At 54.6% G+C, this 14883-nt stretch overlaps 2 protein-coding genes across 4 annotated transcripts in view; both read right to left on the minus strand.

Annotated features, from left to right (window-relative positions):
• The window catches only part of EPB41 (erythrocyte membrane protein band 4.1), a 73982-nt gene extending 73820 nt beyond the window's left edge, over positions 1-162 (minus strand). Inside the window, exon 1 of one of the 2 annotated variants that reach the window (XM_042885228.1) lies at positions 120-162. The gene's annotated coding sequence lies outside the window, so the exon portion shown is untranslated. The remainder of the gene's footprint in view (positions 1-119) is intronic. The other variant, XM_042885215.1, reaches the window with a different exon arrangement.
• A 731-nt stretch (positions 163-893) lies between these two features.
• Positions 894-8947, minus strand: LOC122187586 (CCN family member 2-like). 2 transcript variants are annotated; one of them, XM_042885230.1, is made up of 5 exons: positions 8792-8947; positions 5705-5918; positions 3764-4015; positions 3132-3334; positions 894-2767 (listed from the first exon to the last, which is right to left on the minus strand). In XM_042885230.1, exons 1-5 carry the CDS (start codon positions 8945-8947, stop codon positions 2456-2458), a joined length of 1137 nt encoding a protein of 378 aa, XP_042741164.1. In that variant the 3' UTR covers positions 894-2455. The 2 variants fall into 2 exon arrangements, with proteins under 2 accessions (XP_042741164.1, XP_042741165.1); XM_042885231.1 differs by lacking the exon at positions 8792-8947 and adding an exon at positions 6860-8729.
• Positions 8948-14883: the final 5936 nt, after the last annotated feature.

Below are 14883 nucleotides of genomic sequence, written 5' to 3' on the forward strand. Positions count from 1 at the left end.
GAACCCGCCGAGCAGCAGCGCGCAGCAGCCCCGCAACAGCAACAAACGGGAGCCAGGACCGCAGCGCCCGCGCCCCCCCCGCAGCACGCGCCGCGACCACCCGCACGCGCCGCTCTCACCGGGTCGCTCCGCGCCGCTTCCACCTGCGCCGCCGGCCCCGCCCCCTGTGACGTCACGCGCACCGCCCCCGCGCCACCGGCCACGCCCACTCCGCTCCGGCCACGCCCACCGGCACGGCGTTACGGGGGGGGAGGGGCCGGCGGCGGCGCTGCAGTGGGCGGGGCGGGCAGGTGGGGCGTGACGTCACGAGGCGGCGGGCGGGAAATCTACCCGCGGGGTTCGGGGTCGCGCCTTTTGGCTCCGTGACGTCACCGCGCCATAGAAGGAGCGGGGACCCCTTACCCCCATACACGCACTGTGCTGTCCGTCTCCACGCACGGCGGACCCCGCGCTGCCAAACGACCCCGCGGTGCCGGTGGGGCTGCGGGCGCTGATAAGGACACACCCAGGGCTATCGCAACCGCACACGCGGCCGCCGCTGATACGGGAGGGACGGTGCCGGTCCTCCCCACCCCCCCCACGGCCCCCGGCTGTTTGCGTGAGGGCCGCGTAAGCCGCTAAGCTGCCGCAGAGCCTCTCGTGCTGCGCGCTGTTATCGCACAGCTGCTGCCGCCTTTGTCGGTAAGCGGGCGTTCGGCGCTGCCGGGCTGCAAAGCGCCCACGGGATCCCCAATCCCCAATGCGGGACGGGGAGCCCTTGGAAACCCCTCCCTGCCGGCCCTGCAAAGGCAGTAAAAAATATAGAGATTTATTGGTGTGAAGTGCAACCTCAGCTGAGTTTGATGCTCGGAAGACAAAAAAAGCTCAGAACTGAGCTGGAGGGCAAAGAGGAGAATCTACAAGGTGGAATCGCCCCGAGTGGGGTTAGGATACAAAACCTGTACAAATGCCTTTAAAAGAAACCATCGCATCAATTATTTCAGTTTGCACTGATGATACGCAGCAGGCTGAAGGGTCACAGGATGGGAGCAGGAGGGGGCTGAGATGGGGGCTGTGTTTTGCAGCCTGGGGGGAGGAATGCATCAAGGGCTGCAAAGGGAGAACAGCTGCTGTGGGTTTGGATCGGCCCGGACCCACAGCTTTGCTTTGGAATGGGAGTGGGGACAGGGAAGGGCTCAGCACTGTAGCGTGGCCCGTAATCCTGCTGGGCTGCAGCAGTGGGGATAAAGAGAGGGTGGGGAGGGTGGAAGGCACGAAGTCAGGCCTTTCCCTGCATGTTTCTACTGAAATCAGCAGAAGCAAATGCATGAGGCTGCTGAGAACCCTGCTGGCTTGTGGGCTCACGAGTGGCTGTCCTGGATCCTCGGTGCCATGGGACAGCCCAGGCAGGGGACCCCAGCTCCCTGTCATTGCCCAACTTCAGAGCAGATCTGCTCCCCTTGGGGAGCTTTGAGTTCTTTACTCCTCCAGCTCCTGACCCCGCTGTGTGCACATGAGCCAGAGCTCCTGCAGAGCTGCTTCTGAAGGGACTGCAGAGGGGACAGCAGGACGTGGTCATTTCACCGTGAGGAGACTTGCTATGCCCCACTGCAGAAATGCTCCTTGGGTCTGAAGGAGGAAACTACACCTGTCTGGGTCTTCTCCTCTCTGAAAGAACCTCTCAGGCTCTGAAGGAGAGCAGTGCTCCTGCAATAACACCCCACAGCCTCCTCGTGCCTCTGGCTTTGCTGCCATCCTCACTGCACAACGAGGCTAAAAGGAATTTAACCGTAAAAAGAAAAGACAGCCTTCAGCTGCGCAGAGAACAGGGCATCCTGGCGTCTCCAGGAGCAAAGAGCTGCTGTTGGAAAGCATGAGGCAGGGCGAAGGGTGGGCATGGGGATGAGGGGAGCTTTTGCTGACCTGCTGAATCTAATTAACCAAACATAATTAAAAGGTTCAGTGGGACCTCAGCGTGGGGCCTCAGCACTTTCCTCCCTGAGCCGCTTTGCAGCAGCACACATCAGAGCCCCGTGCTGCTGGCCATGGGCTGGGAATGCCAGCTGGCTCTGACCTCCTGAGCTTCCCCTGTCCCATTCTCTGGCTGCACAGTGTGGCAGCTGAATGGCACAGGGTGCTGTGCCCACTGCGCTCCCTCTGGAGCCAGGCTGGAGCCAAATGGCTTTAGTCCACTCTCCCAGCCAGTCTATGGGAGAACAGATTAAGGTGGCTGCTCAAGCTTGCTCCCAGCTCCTCTGCTGAGCTCTGCACAGATGTGTGCTGTCAGCCAGATGGGGCTGATCCCTCATCCGCTGTTATTAACAAGGCCACCAGGACCATAGGAGGCGAACGGCGCCGTGGTGAAGAACGAAGCCCCTCACAGAGCAGGGAGAGGCGGCGATGCCCCGGAGTGCAGCCATGAGAACATTGCAGAGCCCTCGTTTCACCCTGTCCTGTGGGTCTGGCACACAGAGAGCTACTGCCTGTCTGTTTTGACGTGGTCCCCAATCATCCTCCTATGGTAGGTGGCCAGGAAGATGTCGTTGTCCCGGGGGCAGTCATAGTGGCAGGAGCACGCCTTGATGAACATCATCTTCCTATGGAAGGAATCCCCCTCGGGGCAGCGGAATTCCACCTCAGCAGTGCTGGTGATGTATGGGGTGCAGCAGCGCCCGTCCGCACAGCTGCCACAGAACTTGGGCCTGTAGGAACGGGTGCTGCTGCAGCCTGAAAACTCGAAGAGGAGACGCTGGCGGGGCTTTGGGGCGCGCACACACTTCTTTCCCTTCTAGGGAGAGAACAGCAGCAAACAGGTCAACAAGAATGTGACAGTCAGACCAAAGCTCACCTGGGCTGTGCATCGTCCGTGGAATCACTGAGGTTGCAAAGGACCTCTAGGATCACCAAGTCCAACCCCAACCCACCCCACCATGCCCACTAAACCCTCAGTGCCACATCTCCATGGTTCTGGAACACCTCCAGGGACGGTGACCCCAGCAGTTCCTTGCCACTGCACCCCCACGCTTCCAGAGAACAAATATTTCCTAATATTCAATCTGAACCACCGCTGTGCAGGAAGGCACAGAGAGAGACTGGAGGCACAGAGCAAATCCTAAGCCCTTAAATACAAGCACCCCTCCGCCGAGCCCTACCTTGGCTTTCTCCCAGGGGAAGTCACAGGGCCGCACCATGCAGAGCCGCGTCTCCTTTTCCAGGTGGCACTGGGGGTTGTTGTTGGTGACCCGGGCAGAGATGCCCATGCCGCAGCTCTTGGAGCACGCACTCCACTCGGTGGTCTGCACCAAGCAGTTCTCCTGCAGGTTGTTCATCTCTGGCTTGGGATCCTCCCTGAAAACTGAGCCGAGAGGAAGAGACACGAAGGTCAGGTACCCCATGGGGCCTTGGGCAGCTCGATCCAGTGGGAGGCAAAGCTGGGGGGTCTTTAAGGTCCCTTCCAACCCAACCATTCTGTGGTTCCACGCTTCTGTGATCTTTGTAATTCTATAAACTGTTCTGTAATTCTGACGGTTCGATTTCAGCTCTTACAGGCTGCTCTGAGACCTGGCTTTGCTTCTGCTGTCCTGATGCCTGCAAGGAACTCACACGAGGGTGCCGCAGTGGCCACCCAGCCCCAGCAAACACCCAACACCCCCGCAGGATGCTGAGCAGGACACAGTTCATCCCCCTGCACCAAGCGAGAGCCACCAGCTGTAAATGAAGCGACCGCAGGCAGTCAGGGTCTGCTCCATCCCCCAGCAAACCGCTCCGTCCGCCCATCTCTCACCTGCCATGACAGTTTCTAAGCGCTCCTCCTGGCCGCCCTCCTCACAGACCCACTCCTCACAGCACTTGTTGTGGATCTTCACCCTCCGTGGGTGGGGGCAGTCAGGGGACGGCAGGCGCAGGTCGGCTGAGCACAGCGGGATGCAGCCAATGGCCCCATCCAGGCAGATGCACTGCAGCTTGCAGCTGGGCTGGAAGCTCTCCCCGTTGTGATACACCTTGCCCAGCAGGTCACACGTTGCACCCTCGCGAGCTGAGGAAGGAGGAGAAGGAGGTGTGGGAGCAGCAGCGATGCTCTAAGGTCCCGTCCTGCACAGAGCTCTGCTCCTGGCTGTTCTTAAGAGACCAAAAGGCAACGTTCTCCTAAGAGCAGCTGCTTCCCCACACGTCTCCAGGTGGGCTACAAAAGGAAAACAATGCGCTGAGTTTATGACCTTCGGGGCTCTGCTGTGATCATCCCCTCTGATGACCATCTTCCTTCCTGCCGCAGCGTTTCCAGCTCTTTGTTTGCTCTGATCTCTGTGTCTCTCATCTCCAGGCCTCCTCCGAGCTTTTCACTCCTTCCCGATCAAAATTAAAGGTGCAAAAAAGGAAAGGCAGCAACATTTAACCCATAGCAACAGCGTTAACGGCACTCACACGTTCTTACATTTGTACCAGCCCATTTTTTTCCCCTGTTTCACAGGCAAAGCCCATTTTGTGAATGCTTTCACTGAGAAATGGCTGAAGCATTTCAGTCTGAAATAGTTTTGCACCTCTCTGCTCTTCCTGCTCCCATCACATCCTTCCTATCCGGGTACCCACAACACTTCTGGAATTCCCCACCTCCCAGCAGAATGGATGGGACAGAAGCACCACCTGAGGACATCGTATCCCAGACCCTCATATTCTGGGAGACGTTCTGCTCCACATTCAGCTGCCATTTTCGCCATGACAATCTCAACTTCTCACTTAAAGGCAGGAAGGAGAGCTGTGGCCTTCAGACCATGGGCCTGATTTCCTACACAGCAGAGAGCTGGGACCGTCACTCCAAAATCTGTGCTGCAAATCCACACCTCACAGTGATTACAGAGCATTTTCTTTTAGGAAGATGTCCAGTATTCATATAAAGTCTTTGAGACAGAGACTTCTCCACATTCCCACGTAAACTATCCTAATGACTTCATTACCCTCAATCCAAATGATTTTACTGCTATAAACATCTCATTTCCAGCCTTAATTGGGCAGTATGCATCTTACACCCCCTGGACATTATCGTATCACTGACCCCATTTAGCATCACTCAGCAGCATGAGTGCCTACAGAAAGCACTGGGAGGCTGCTGTGTGTTCTCAAGATGATGATTGCCCCGTCCATCCCTGGAGGTGTTCAAGGCCAGGTTGGATGGGGCCCTGGGCAGCCTGGGCTGGTATTGAATGCGGAGGTTGGTGGCCCTGTTGGCAGGGGGTTGGAGATTCACCATCCTTGGGGTCCCTTCCAACCCAGGCCGTTCTGTGATTCTGTGTGATTCTGCGACCAAGGGGAGGAAAATTAAGCCGAGAATTTATCACAGTGTCTCAAAAGAGTGAAGAAAACACCTTCTACGTGTTCAATCCATTCAATTCAGGTTGGAAAGCAGCACCAGCTCTAACTGAGAGAGGACAGGTCTGCGTTTGCATTTACCTGGCTCAGCAGCTCTCATGCCCTGTGCATACACAGACTATTGGCTCATCTGTTTGCACCCATGTGCTAAAGCCAGAATTACGCCGTGCCTCCTGCGGGGAAGCAGTGGAGCACAAAATGCCAAATTCCAGCACAAGGCAGTGAGGGTTGGGTGAGGCTCTGCGTGCAGCAGCGCTTCTCAGTGAAGTGAATATTTCCCCTGCAGGGCTGCAGGCATTCCCACCCGCATCGCAGGCACAAAGAGAAAAGCACGCAGGGACAGAAGGCATGGCTCTCTCACCTAAGCAGATCCCGCTGCCTCTGTGGATGTTGGAGAAGTCACAGTAGAGTCCCTTGTGGTGGTCACAGGGTTTCTGCAGGGAGCACAGCTCACCCAGCTGCCTGGCGCACACCTTGCAGCAGCCGCAGGCGTCCAACACGTGGCTGGTGCCAGCAGGACACTGCAGGGGCTGGGAAGGACACTGACACGGGTACGTGCAGCCCTGGGCTCCTACCTGCAGGGCAGAGAAGCCACAGAGAAACTGAGTGTGCCACAGTGCAGCCAGAGGAATGAAAACATCCGCCTGGTTCGGGGCATCCCGTCGTCTGCACAGCCAACAGATGGGACGGAGCTTCGTCCCCCGCCTGCACACAGCTCCGCGCACGCAGCTCCCAGCACCAGGTTTGTCTTCTGCATAAACACAGCTGGAGCTCAGAGGAAGAAGGCGAAGAACCGACAGCACAGGCAGCAGCCTGGAGCCCCACACACAGCTCAGCCTCCCCTCTGGAGGCAACAACACAGCAATCACGAGCAGCAAGCGATTCGCAGCACTGCTTGCAAGAAAGCATCGTTAGACCCCTGCCAGGGAAGAAAGCAGCAGGGCACACACATGGGATGCAGCCAAAGCCAGCAGTGCTGTGGCTGAGGAGCTGCCCCTGTTCTGCCCATAGGGGCCAGCTCTGCCCTCCCCTTTTCACAGAGCTGTGCCACCCTGGGCACCTGGTGAGCTCCAGCTGGAACTCAGCATGGCTTTATGTCCCACTGCCCTGCCTGTGAACAGCTTCCTTGGATGCTCTGCTCATTACCAGTAATGGCAGTAAAGCATTAAATACAGTGACAATGCAGCAGCGATGTCCTGCTGGTTTCCGTGCATGAGATGTTATTTAACCATGGATGAGTGGATGGGGGGGATGAGATGGTAGAAGGGGCAAAGCATTCCTAGCACAGGGCCTGTGTTCAGCTGCACTGAAAGAAACGATGACAAACAGCTTTTTCCAGCACAGCATCAGCCACAGGCCATATAAAGAAACACCCAAAATATCTCTCCTACTGCAAACCAAACCAAAACAACCTCTTTCTGCACAACAGAGAACCCAAGGGAATTAAAGCCAGCTGAGTTTTCCTTCTTGCCATCATGAATCACTGTTGGTGCTGTTTGTTTCCTTAAGAACTCACCTCAGAATGCATCCAGCTGCTGTCAGCACAACAGCCAGGCTCAGACCCCGGACTCATTTCCCTCATCCATGTGCAAAAGCCCCAGCTCTTCCACGTTTGCAGTGATCTTCTCATCTTTTAGAGGTTTTCCCATCTGCCAGCTCCTTCTCCCACCCAGTCCTCCTGGCCCAATTTGTGCTGAGTCTCCTGGCTGCTGCTTTGCCAGGCAAAGTCACTCGTGGCTTTTTGTATCTCCTGCTCCTTACTCACATTAAAATCTCCCCTACCAACCATTAATAACACAAAGGCAGCATTTCCTCCCATGGACCCAGCTGCAGAGGGGTTCTGCATAGGCCCAGCACTTGCTTCCCCTCTGCTGAAGGGTCTGTCCTTAAAATCACCCTTTTAACATCACTGATCCCAACTACAGATTCACTACAGCTTTGTTCTTCTTTCCACTAAGAGTGAATTGCTGTGAACTTCAGGAGCAGCAGAACCAGCATAACAGAGTGAGGTGAAGATCTGGGGAAGTGAGAGCCCAAACCTGGCATGCTGATGCTCCCTGCTCCTGCCTAGCTCTGCTGGCAGCTCCCATTGAGCTGGGGAAAGAGGCAAGATGTGCTCCCTGCTTTGCATGCACCCAAAACCTCTCCCTCTGCACCCTCTGAAGGTGTAAGGATGGGACATGGGCTCGCATTGCAGCAGCTCTGCAGCTCCCGGTCAGTTTGCAGTGTAGGGAGCCAGCATGGCAGTGCCTTTACAATAGGCTTGGGCTCAGCCCTGCACTCAAAGAGCTGGGGAAGGAGTGCCTGGGAGCTGGGGTGGCTGTTTGCTTTGGGAGCCAGGGGTTAATTCAGTAAGCACAGAATTGGTTCTGTTCCACGCTCCAAGACTGGCAGAAGATGAAGCAGTCAGAACACGGCTATTCCCACACTGCAAACAGCCAATTACTGTGGGTAATTCCTGCTCTCCTCCCATCGCAGCGCTTGGGGCACCATCCAACAGCTGCAGCTCTGCCTCACAGCTTGTCCCAAAGAGCAGCAGAGCTGAGCACACCCTGCATGGCCGAGGTGCAGCAGTGCCAGCTGCGGTGCTGTGCTGTGTGCATCGAGCATCCAAAGTGCCATTGCCCAGGCAGCAGGTTTGAGGACAAAGATGACATCCCTGGTCACTACGGAGCAGCACAGCGACAGGGTTTGCCATCGTTTGTAGGATGGCTATGATAGCACCAATGCTGAGGCAGGGAAAGGAACAGCAACCACTCCAAAGCCCAGAAATAACCCTCAGATCTCAGCCGGGTGCACAGGGCACTGTGCTCAGCAGGAAGGGGGACAGAGCACGCTTGTGAGCGCTGCCAGCAGCAATGGAACCTGATCAGAAGCTTATTGCACCTATTAACACAAACAGGCACTCAAAGCAGCCAACCCAACTTCTTCACCGACCCAAAAGACACCGCAATTAGATCGCATGCTAACAAGCACATTAATTATGCAGCAGGGTTTCCTCTCATACCAGCGCTGTGTTGCACACAAACGTCCCAAGCAGAACCAGCTGCTCTGTGCGTGCTCTTGGACACAGAACAGACCCAGAGCCCTGCAGGGGCTGTGGTTCGACTTCCTCCTCAGGTCACTACTCCAGGAGCAAGTGGATTTTCGGGGCACGAGGATGATGATGGTAATGATGTGGGCTGTGAGACCCAGTCCTCGCAGTGCCGCAAACCCAGCGATGTCACCTCTTGATCCTCTTCCAAAGCAGGGCTGGCTCTTAGCTCAGCAAAGTGAGCTCTGCTACCCTCAGGCATTCTGCACAGCGCAGCTCTGTGTGCACAGGGCTCTGCCTGCATTCCCACTGCTCCAGGCAGGCGGTGGTGGACAGACATCCCCAAAGCATCGCATGCACCGAAGCAAGAAGCTGCAGCACACGGAGAGCAATCAGCAGTACATACATACATACCCAGGCAGGGGCAAGGAGCAGAAGAAGCAGAGTGTGGGCAGCTGTCCCTGTGCTGCCAGACATCCCGAGTGAGGGAAGGGAGGCACTCAGCCCGCTGACCCACGCACTGCCTTCTTCTTCGGGATTGCTCGTCTCTCTTCGGAGAAAGTTGCTCATCAGCTTCTCCTTAAATAGCCTCTCGGAGGGGGCGTGCCTGCCCTTGAGTGACAACGTGCAGAGCAGCCCCAGATGGGTGCAAGAGGAATGCCCAGATTCCGGGCAAGGCGAACAGATTCCTGTGGCCCTGGCAGCTGCGAGCCTGCAGGTTGGTTTTGTTCCGCGTGGGGAAATCAAATCCCAGCCAAAGCAAGATTATTAGTTTTTAATTCTTCCCTCTAACACCAAAAGTATGAAGCCTGGGTCGGCTTTCCCTGCTTACATCCATTCCTTTTTGGCTGCAGGAGCCGAGGACTTGAAGAAGCACAGATACAAAGACTGACGTCTGCACTCCTGCAGTGAGGAGCTGTTTGTTTTACAGAGCAACGAAAAGCTGCAGGGTGAAGGTTATTGGAAAGGATAGCAGTTCCTGCCTGCACTTGATCTGCGCCCCAGGACTGATGCAGGACAGCACACACTCCTGTCTCAGGGAGTGACTTTTTACTACTGGGAAGAAGGGAAGGAGTGCAGCAGAGGGCACTGTGAGCTGGTGGGATGGAGCAAGTTGGGCAGCGATGCTCTGCTCTGCAGGGAGCAGCGTCAGCACACAGAGCCATGCCTCTGGGTTAGGAATGGGTGTAGAAGTGCCCAAAGGTCTTCATACTGGGCCACTTAGGGCCATCATAAAGCAGGAGGAAGGAACAGCTGCAGGATGTGCTGTAAGGTCCACACAGCGTGTGCTGGGATGTTGGATGGGAGATGAAGAAAATGACAGGGACTGTGCAGCAGTGTGTGCTGTAAGCCTCCCTCCTCACCTCCATGCACAGGGAATGCCAATTAGCAGCCAAGCCCTGCATCGTGCTCCAGTCCCAACACCAGCCTGTGCTGCTGCTTGTCCATGGCTGAAGACAGACTGACCCGACTCTTAATTAATTAGCACATGGAAAGCTTCTTGGGACTGGGAGCTGGAAAGCATTAACACAGTGTAAACCTCTCCAGATTCCTCCTACCTAAAATGAGGGATCTCACAATCTTCACAGCAGCCACCTGTAATGGCACAGCTGAGGATTCTGCCTCATACACAGATTTGATGGAGGTGGCACAGACCTCTTGCCCTGGAGCAGTTAGAACTGAGGGCAGCCTGGCTGGATACACAAAAGTTTGTTCCCTTTTTGGAAAGCTTGGCACCTTAAACTGTGTCACTGCCTAAAATTCACCATTCACGTTTCACAAGGCATTCTCCTTCAGCTCGTAAATGAGGCAGGGATAAAGCACCAGACACCTCTGCTCACGCAGCAAGGACATAAAGCACAGCTGCATCCCAAACCAAATGGGGCTGATGACAGCGTTTTATTTGTGCCCTTTCTAAAAGACAGTGCTTAACGTGTAGCTCCATCCACTCACTGCAGGGATGAGGGGCAGGCAGGAGGGTTTTGCTCACCTAGGGAAGAAGATCCTGCAATAAACACTCCTGTGCCCTGCTTGTTTGCTCTGCTACTGGCAGGCAGCAGCAAAAACGTGGCACAGCCTCAACCTTCCCAAACACTGCCACTGTTCTCTTGAAGGATCCCAGATACAGAAGGAATGGAACACACACTGTGAGCAGAGGACAGCTCTTCAGCTGGTACAGGAGGCAGAAGTCTGTGCCCTGGGCCCAGCATCCCACTTAATGGCTCTCCAATTATAAGCAGACCTCGTGGGCAATGCAGAGCTGAGAGCGATTTCCACGCCTCCAGGGGCACCTGGGCTGTTGCAACAGCCTGCAGACAGCTGTGCAATCGGTAATGCAATAAGCCCTGAGGTCTGAGCTGCCTGAGAAACGTGGGTACGGCTGTGAGCCACTGCTGTGAGCCATGGGCAGGAATGCTGGGGCACGTGGTGTGCAGGGAGATGCAGGAGGAAAAGGCCCCGGGAGGAAGCAGCAAGCTGCACCCACCTGTGAAATGGGCACCTCCTCAGATTTGTTCCACTTCTTAACTCGCTGCATGCTTCATTACCCTGAAGGAAACCTTCAGGGCTTCAATCTGTGGGGGTGGATTTAAGGTGGAGTTGGGAAGGTTCGTGTAAGGGAGCTTCTCGATCCAGAAGGCTTTTTGCTGAACGCCTCTGAGAAGCACTCGGTCCTTTATGGAGCTGATCCTCACAGGGAACTTTTCATTTTCATTCAGGACTTCAGTCTGTCGCTGTGGTGCTCTTTTTGTTGTGGTTCAGGCTGGCTTGTTCAGCACTAGGGATCAGTATGTAGGTTCAAGGACCAAGGTATTACTTTAACAAAAGGAATCCATGAGTGCCAGTCCTAAAACTCTCCATCTCAGCTTTGCCTGGTGTGTGAACAGCCCTGTTTCATCCCAATCTGTGTGAAATCTTGCTCTCCTCTACGATTCTGCTTCACAAGAAGCACTGCAGTCACAGCAGGCTGCTTTCATCTTTTGCACCCAAAAGGTGCGTCTCCCATCCAGTGGAACGTTGTCCATCCCCATCTTCCTTGGATTTCCCATACATCATTTTGGAAGCTGCTCATCCTGGTCTCCCAAGGGAAATAATCAGAACTGGTGATTTTCTTCTCTACAGTTTAAATCGCTTCACCCCCAGAAGTGCGACGTCATTCTGGGATCAGAGAGGCACGGAGATGGCACTGAAAGCAGGCTGTAGGTGAATGAGCTCCCCTTGTTTTTCCAGTCTGATCCTGAGGACAGTCACAGGTAGGTAAGAGAGCGAGCTGTGGATGGTTCCATTTCTGTACCAGGCAAATAGCCCCGAATCATCTCTACTTTAATGCCTCTTTATGCAGTCATTTCACAATGTTCTCCCTTGTGCATTAGACTGGAAAGTAATGCCTTCCTGGCAGAGATAGGCCAATCTGTTTAGGTCAAAAGGCTTTGTTAATAAAAAACAATCTGGGGGGATTCTACAGTGATTGCGACTTTGAGCCTGAGGTGCCCCGACCTCAAAAAAAGGGGATAGCAAGAATGAAAAGTGAGGAGCCTGGCTGTGTCTCAGGGAGGTAAGGAAAAGGAGCCCTCCTGCCAGGGCAGCTCTTGGTCACTTGGCACTCCTCACCTCCAAAAACCACAGAAATGCTCCCAACTCTGGCATTAACTGTTGGAGCTCCATGTGCTCCTGGTGTGCTATGCAGGGAAACAACCAACCAGCTCCACAGGCTCCTCCATCCCATTGCCTTCCTGCTAAAGCAGTGAAATGCACTCTCCCTTTGCAGACCCCCTGGAGCAGTGAGGTTTCTCCCTCCAGCCCTGCTTGTCCTGCCCTGAACAAAGGAAACAAACACCATTATTTCCAGCTTCTCCAATTCTGCTCAGTATAACGCACCAGCTTATGGCTGTTCTGCTATCCTGCACCAGTGTGGAGAAACAGGAGTAAGACAAGCTCCCACGTTTGCACTGGGGTATTCACTTTACAAAAACACCTATGGCAAAGAGCTTGTGGGATTATTGCAAGCCTTAGGTGTATTTCAATGGGATCTCATCTGAAGAGCCAAAGCAGGGCTGAGTCAGGAGGAACCCCAACAAACCAGGCTCATGATGAAGACCTAAGACCCTTTTTATGCTTCACGTCAGCTGTGTTATGAGACAGAGAAGAGCCTTTAAAGCAGCACTGCTGCGATCAGCGAGGCTTCTCAAGTCCTGAATCACCACTGAAACTTCCTGCCTGCTCAGTGCAGCGACTGCTTGCGTGCCTTTCCATCAGCAGCTGGTCTTCACACCGAGCCGCGAGGAGTGAAGCTGGGACAGCAGCAAGCAGCAGCAGAGCCCTCCCTGATGAGGGGCTCCCATGACCACAGAGCTGGTCCAGGTTGCAGGGACCTGGAGCTGGACTCAGACCTGTGAGCTCAGGAACCCATCCTCCCTGTTTTGGAGTCTCAGGGCCTGAAGTGATGTTTGCTGCACGGCCTCCCACGGGCTTGGCTGGCTGCTGGTGCTGTGTGTGCCAACATCTGCTCTGCTCTTTCCCACACTCAGAATCTTATTTCTGCTCTTTGGGCTGCAGCAAAATCAGCCTTTAGGGGAGACGTGATGGTGCCTGCAAGCCTGCTCTCACTCACTGCCATGTTCTCCCAGCCAGCGCCAGGTCACTGCCTGCTGTGGCTTCCAGTGAAAGAAATACCCAAAGCAGATCTAAAGCTGGCACTTCCATAGGAGCCCCTGAGAAGGGAAGGGCTGTGCAGGATTGTTTTGTTTTTAAAGTAGCTCCCTCTCATCCTATTTTTGTCAGAGACTTGTTTTAATTGGACAGCTCGGAAGCTCTTTGCAGCTCATTGAGAAGGAGAAATAGAGCAGACCTTCTTACCCCTTCCCTGCAGAGGAACTGTTGCTTGTTCCAAGTCCTCCAACACAGTGACCTACCAGACAGAAGGGACGGTTCTTGGTCTGTGCTGGGACTCCCAGGTGATGGGGCACAGCAGGGGTGAGAAGGAGGCAGTGGGAAGGGGTCTGGGGTCTTCCCTCCTGGAGTCACCCGCTGAAGTCGTGCCCTGTGGTTGCTGCTAAGGAAGGTGAGTGGCACAGCAGGGAGGCAGCGATGTGGGACATCACAGTGAGCTTGGCAAGGAAGCTGGCTGAGAGCTGGAAGGCAGAAAGCGGCATCTCAAGGCACCTCGAGATCGTTTTGTTGCTGGAGTCTCCCAGCTGAGGCTGCTCAGTGAGGCTGGGCCACGGCCATTCCCACCTCATCGCAAGGGTTGTAGCTGTGTTTGGTTGTGGTTGCATTCCTTTCTGAGTGTGGATTTTGCACTTTCCAGCAACATCCCCCTCAGCTCATAGCAGAGCAAAGCTACCGAACAAGAATGGCTCTGTTCTCTCTCCAGCTCTGCACAAGTCAGTTTTCTCCTAAACACAAGATCAGAACCAGGCCCCTTCTATTTCCCAAGAAAGAAACACATCCGTATCTGGGCCTTCTGGACACCCATGCCTTGCACAGCTTTTGAAGACAGGGGCTCCCAGTTTTGGGCTATCCTGGGTTGTTCTGCCCCAGGTAAGAGCTCAACAGGAACCTCTGGGTTTCAGAGAGCATCAGCAGAGCTACGGCCAGAGCAGCCAGCAATCATCCATCCCCGTGTTTCTTGTCTGTCAGATTCTCTCTTCAGATGACTACAGGGACCAGGTACAAGGTAGTAATAACACTTCCTAGGTACCTTATGCTTGCCCTTTTCTTAGAGAACCACAGAACTCGGGAAGGAAGGCAACAGCATTTCTCCTGTCCTTTCCTATAGAGGAAAAAGCAGGCAGGATATGACCCTGCTCTTCCAGTCCCAGCTAAGTGAAATGATTGTAGGATCACATGCGTGAGATAAAAGTGAATGCGAGGAAGGGCAAGGGCTCTCCAGGAGCCATATTATTCTTCCACATCCTTCACAGGAAGTTGTTCACTCCATAAATATCATGGGTTACTGCTGGGTCTGGGGTTCATGTTGAGTTCAGTGGGCTGTGCTGAGCAAGTAGTGTGGTGTGAATGCGCGTGTGCATCTCTTGTCTCTAGATAGAGGGAAGCTGCACTGGGTTCTCCATACCTGACTGACAGCTTCAGGGAGCTCTGCAGCTCAGCTTAGGTGAAATTGGCATTGAAAATAATTTATGGAGGGGACGCACACAAAACTATCCAGCATTGGTGAGCATGGAGGGAGCTGTGGGAACCTGAGATCTGGAGAGAGCTCAGCAAAGGCTGACCAGAGAGAAGCCCTGCGAGGTCTGCACAAGTGGAGACCCTCAGGCTTTGGGCGCTCAGACCACCAGGGTGCTTTCAGAAAGGATCCCAACAGTTTGTCTGCATCTCTAGACCCCTAACTTCCTTTGGTTCAGCTCTGGATCTCACTCTCTTCCAGGATCTGGGGCTATCGGCATCAAGATTTAGGCCTGACCAAGGGCTTAGCTGGTGGATAAACCACAACCTGCATTGCCAGAGCTCAGTCCTCTCCCATTACAACTCCCCCAGGACCCTCTCAG

The sequence above is a fragment of the Lagopus leucura genome, unplaced genomic scaffold, assembly GCF_019238085.1.
Source record: "Lagopus leucura isolate 7727_CA_CO unplaced genomic scaffold, USGS_WTPT01 Super-Scaffold_100048, whole genome shotgun sequence".
Lineage (NCBI taxonomy): Eukaryota > Metazoa > Chordata > Aves > Galliformes > Phasianidae > Lagopus > Lagopus leucura.

Bases quoted from the DNA above. Each gene is read 5' to 3' on its own strand.
- LOC122187586 (XM_042885230.1), bottom strand. From the start codon at position 8,947: ATGAGCAACTTTCTCCGAAGAGAGACGAGCAATCCCGAAGAAGAAGGC. The intron at 5,919-8,791 runs GTATGTATGTAT...TCTGCCCTGCAG, and splicing joins TGCTCCTTGCCCCTGCCTGG to GTAGGAGCCCAGGGCTGCAC. The intron at 4,016-5,704 runs GTGAGAGAGCCA...CTCCTTCCTCAG, and splicing joins AGGCAGCGGGATCTGCTTAG to CTCGCGAGGGTGCAACGTGT.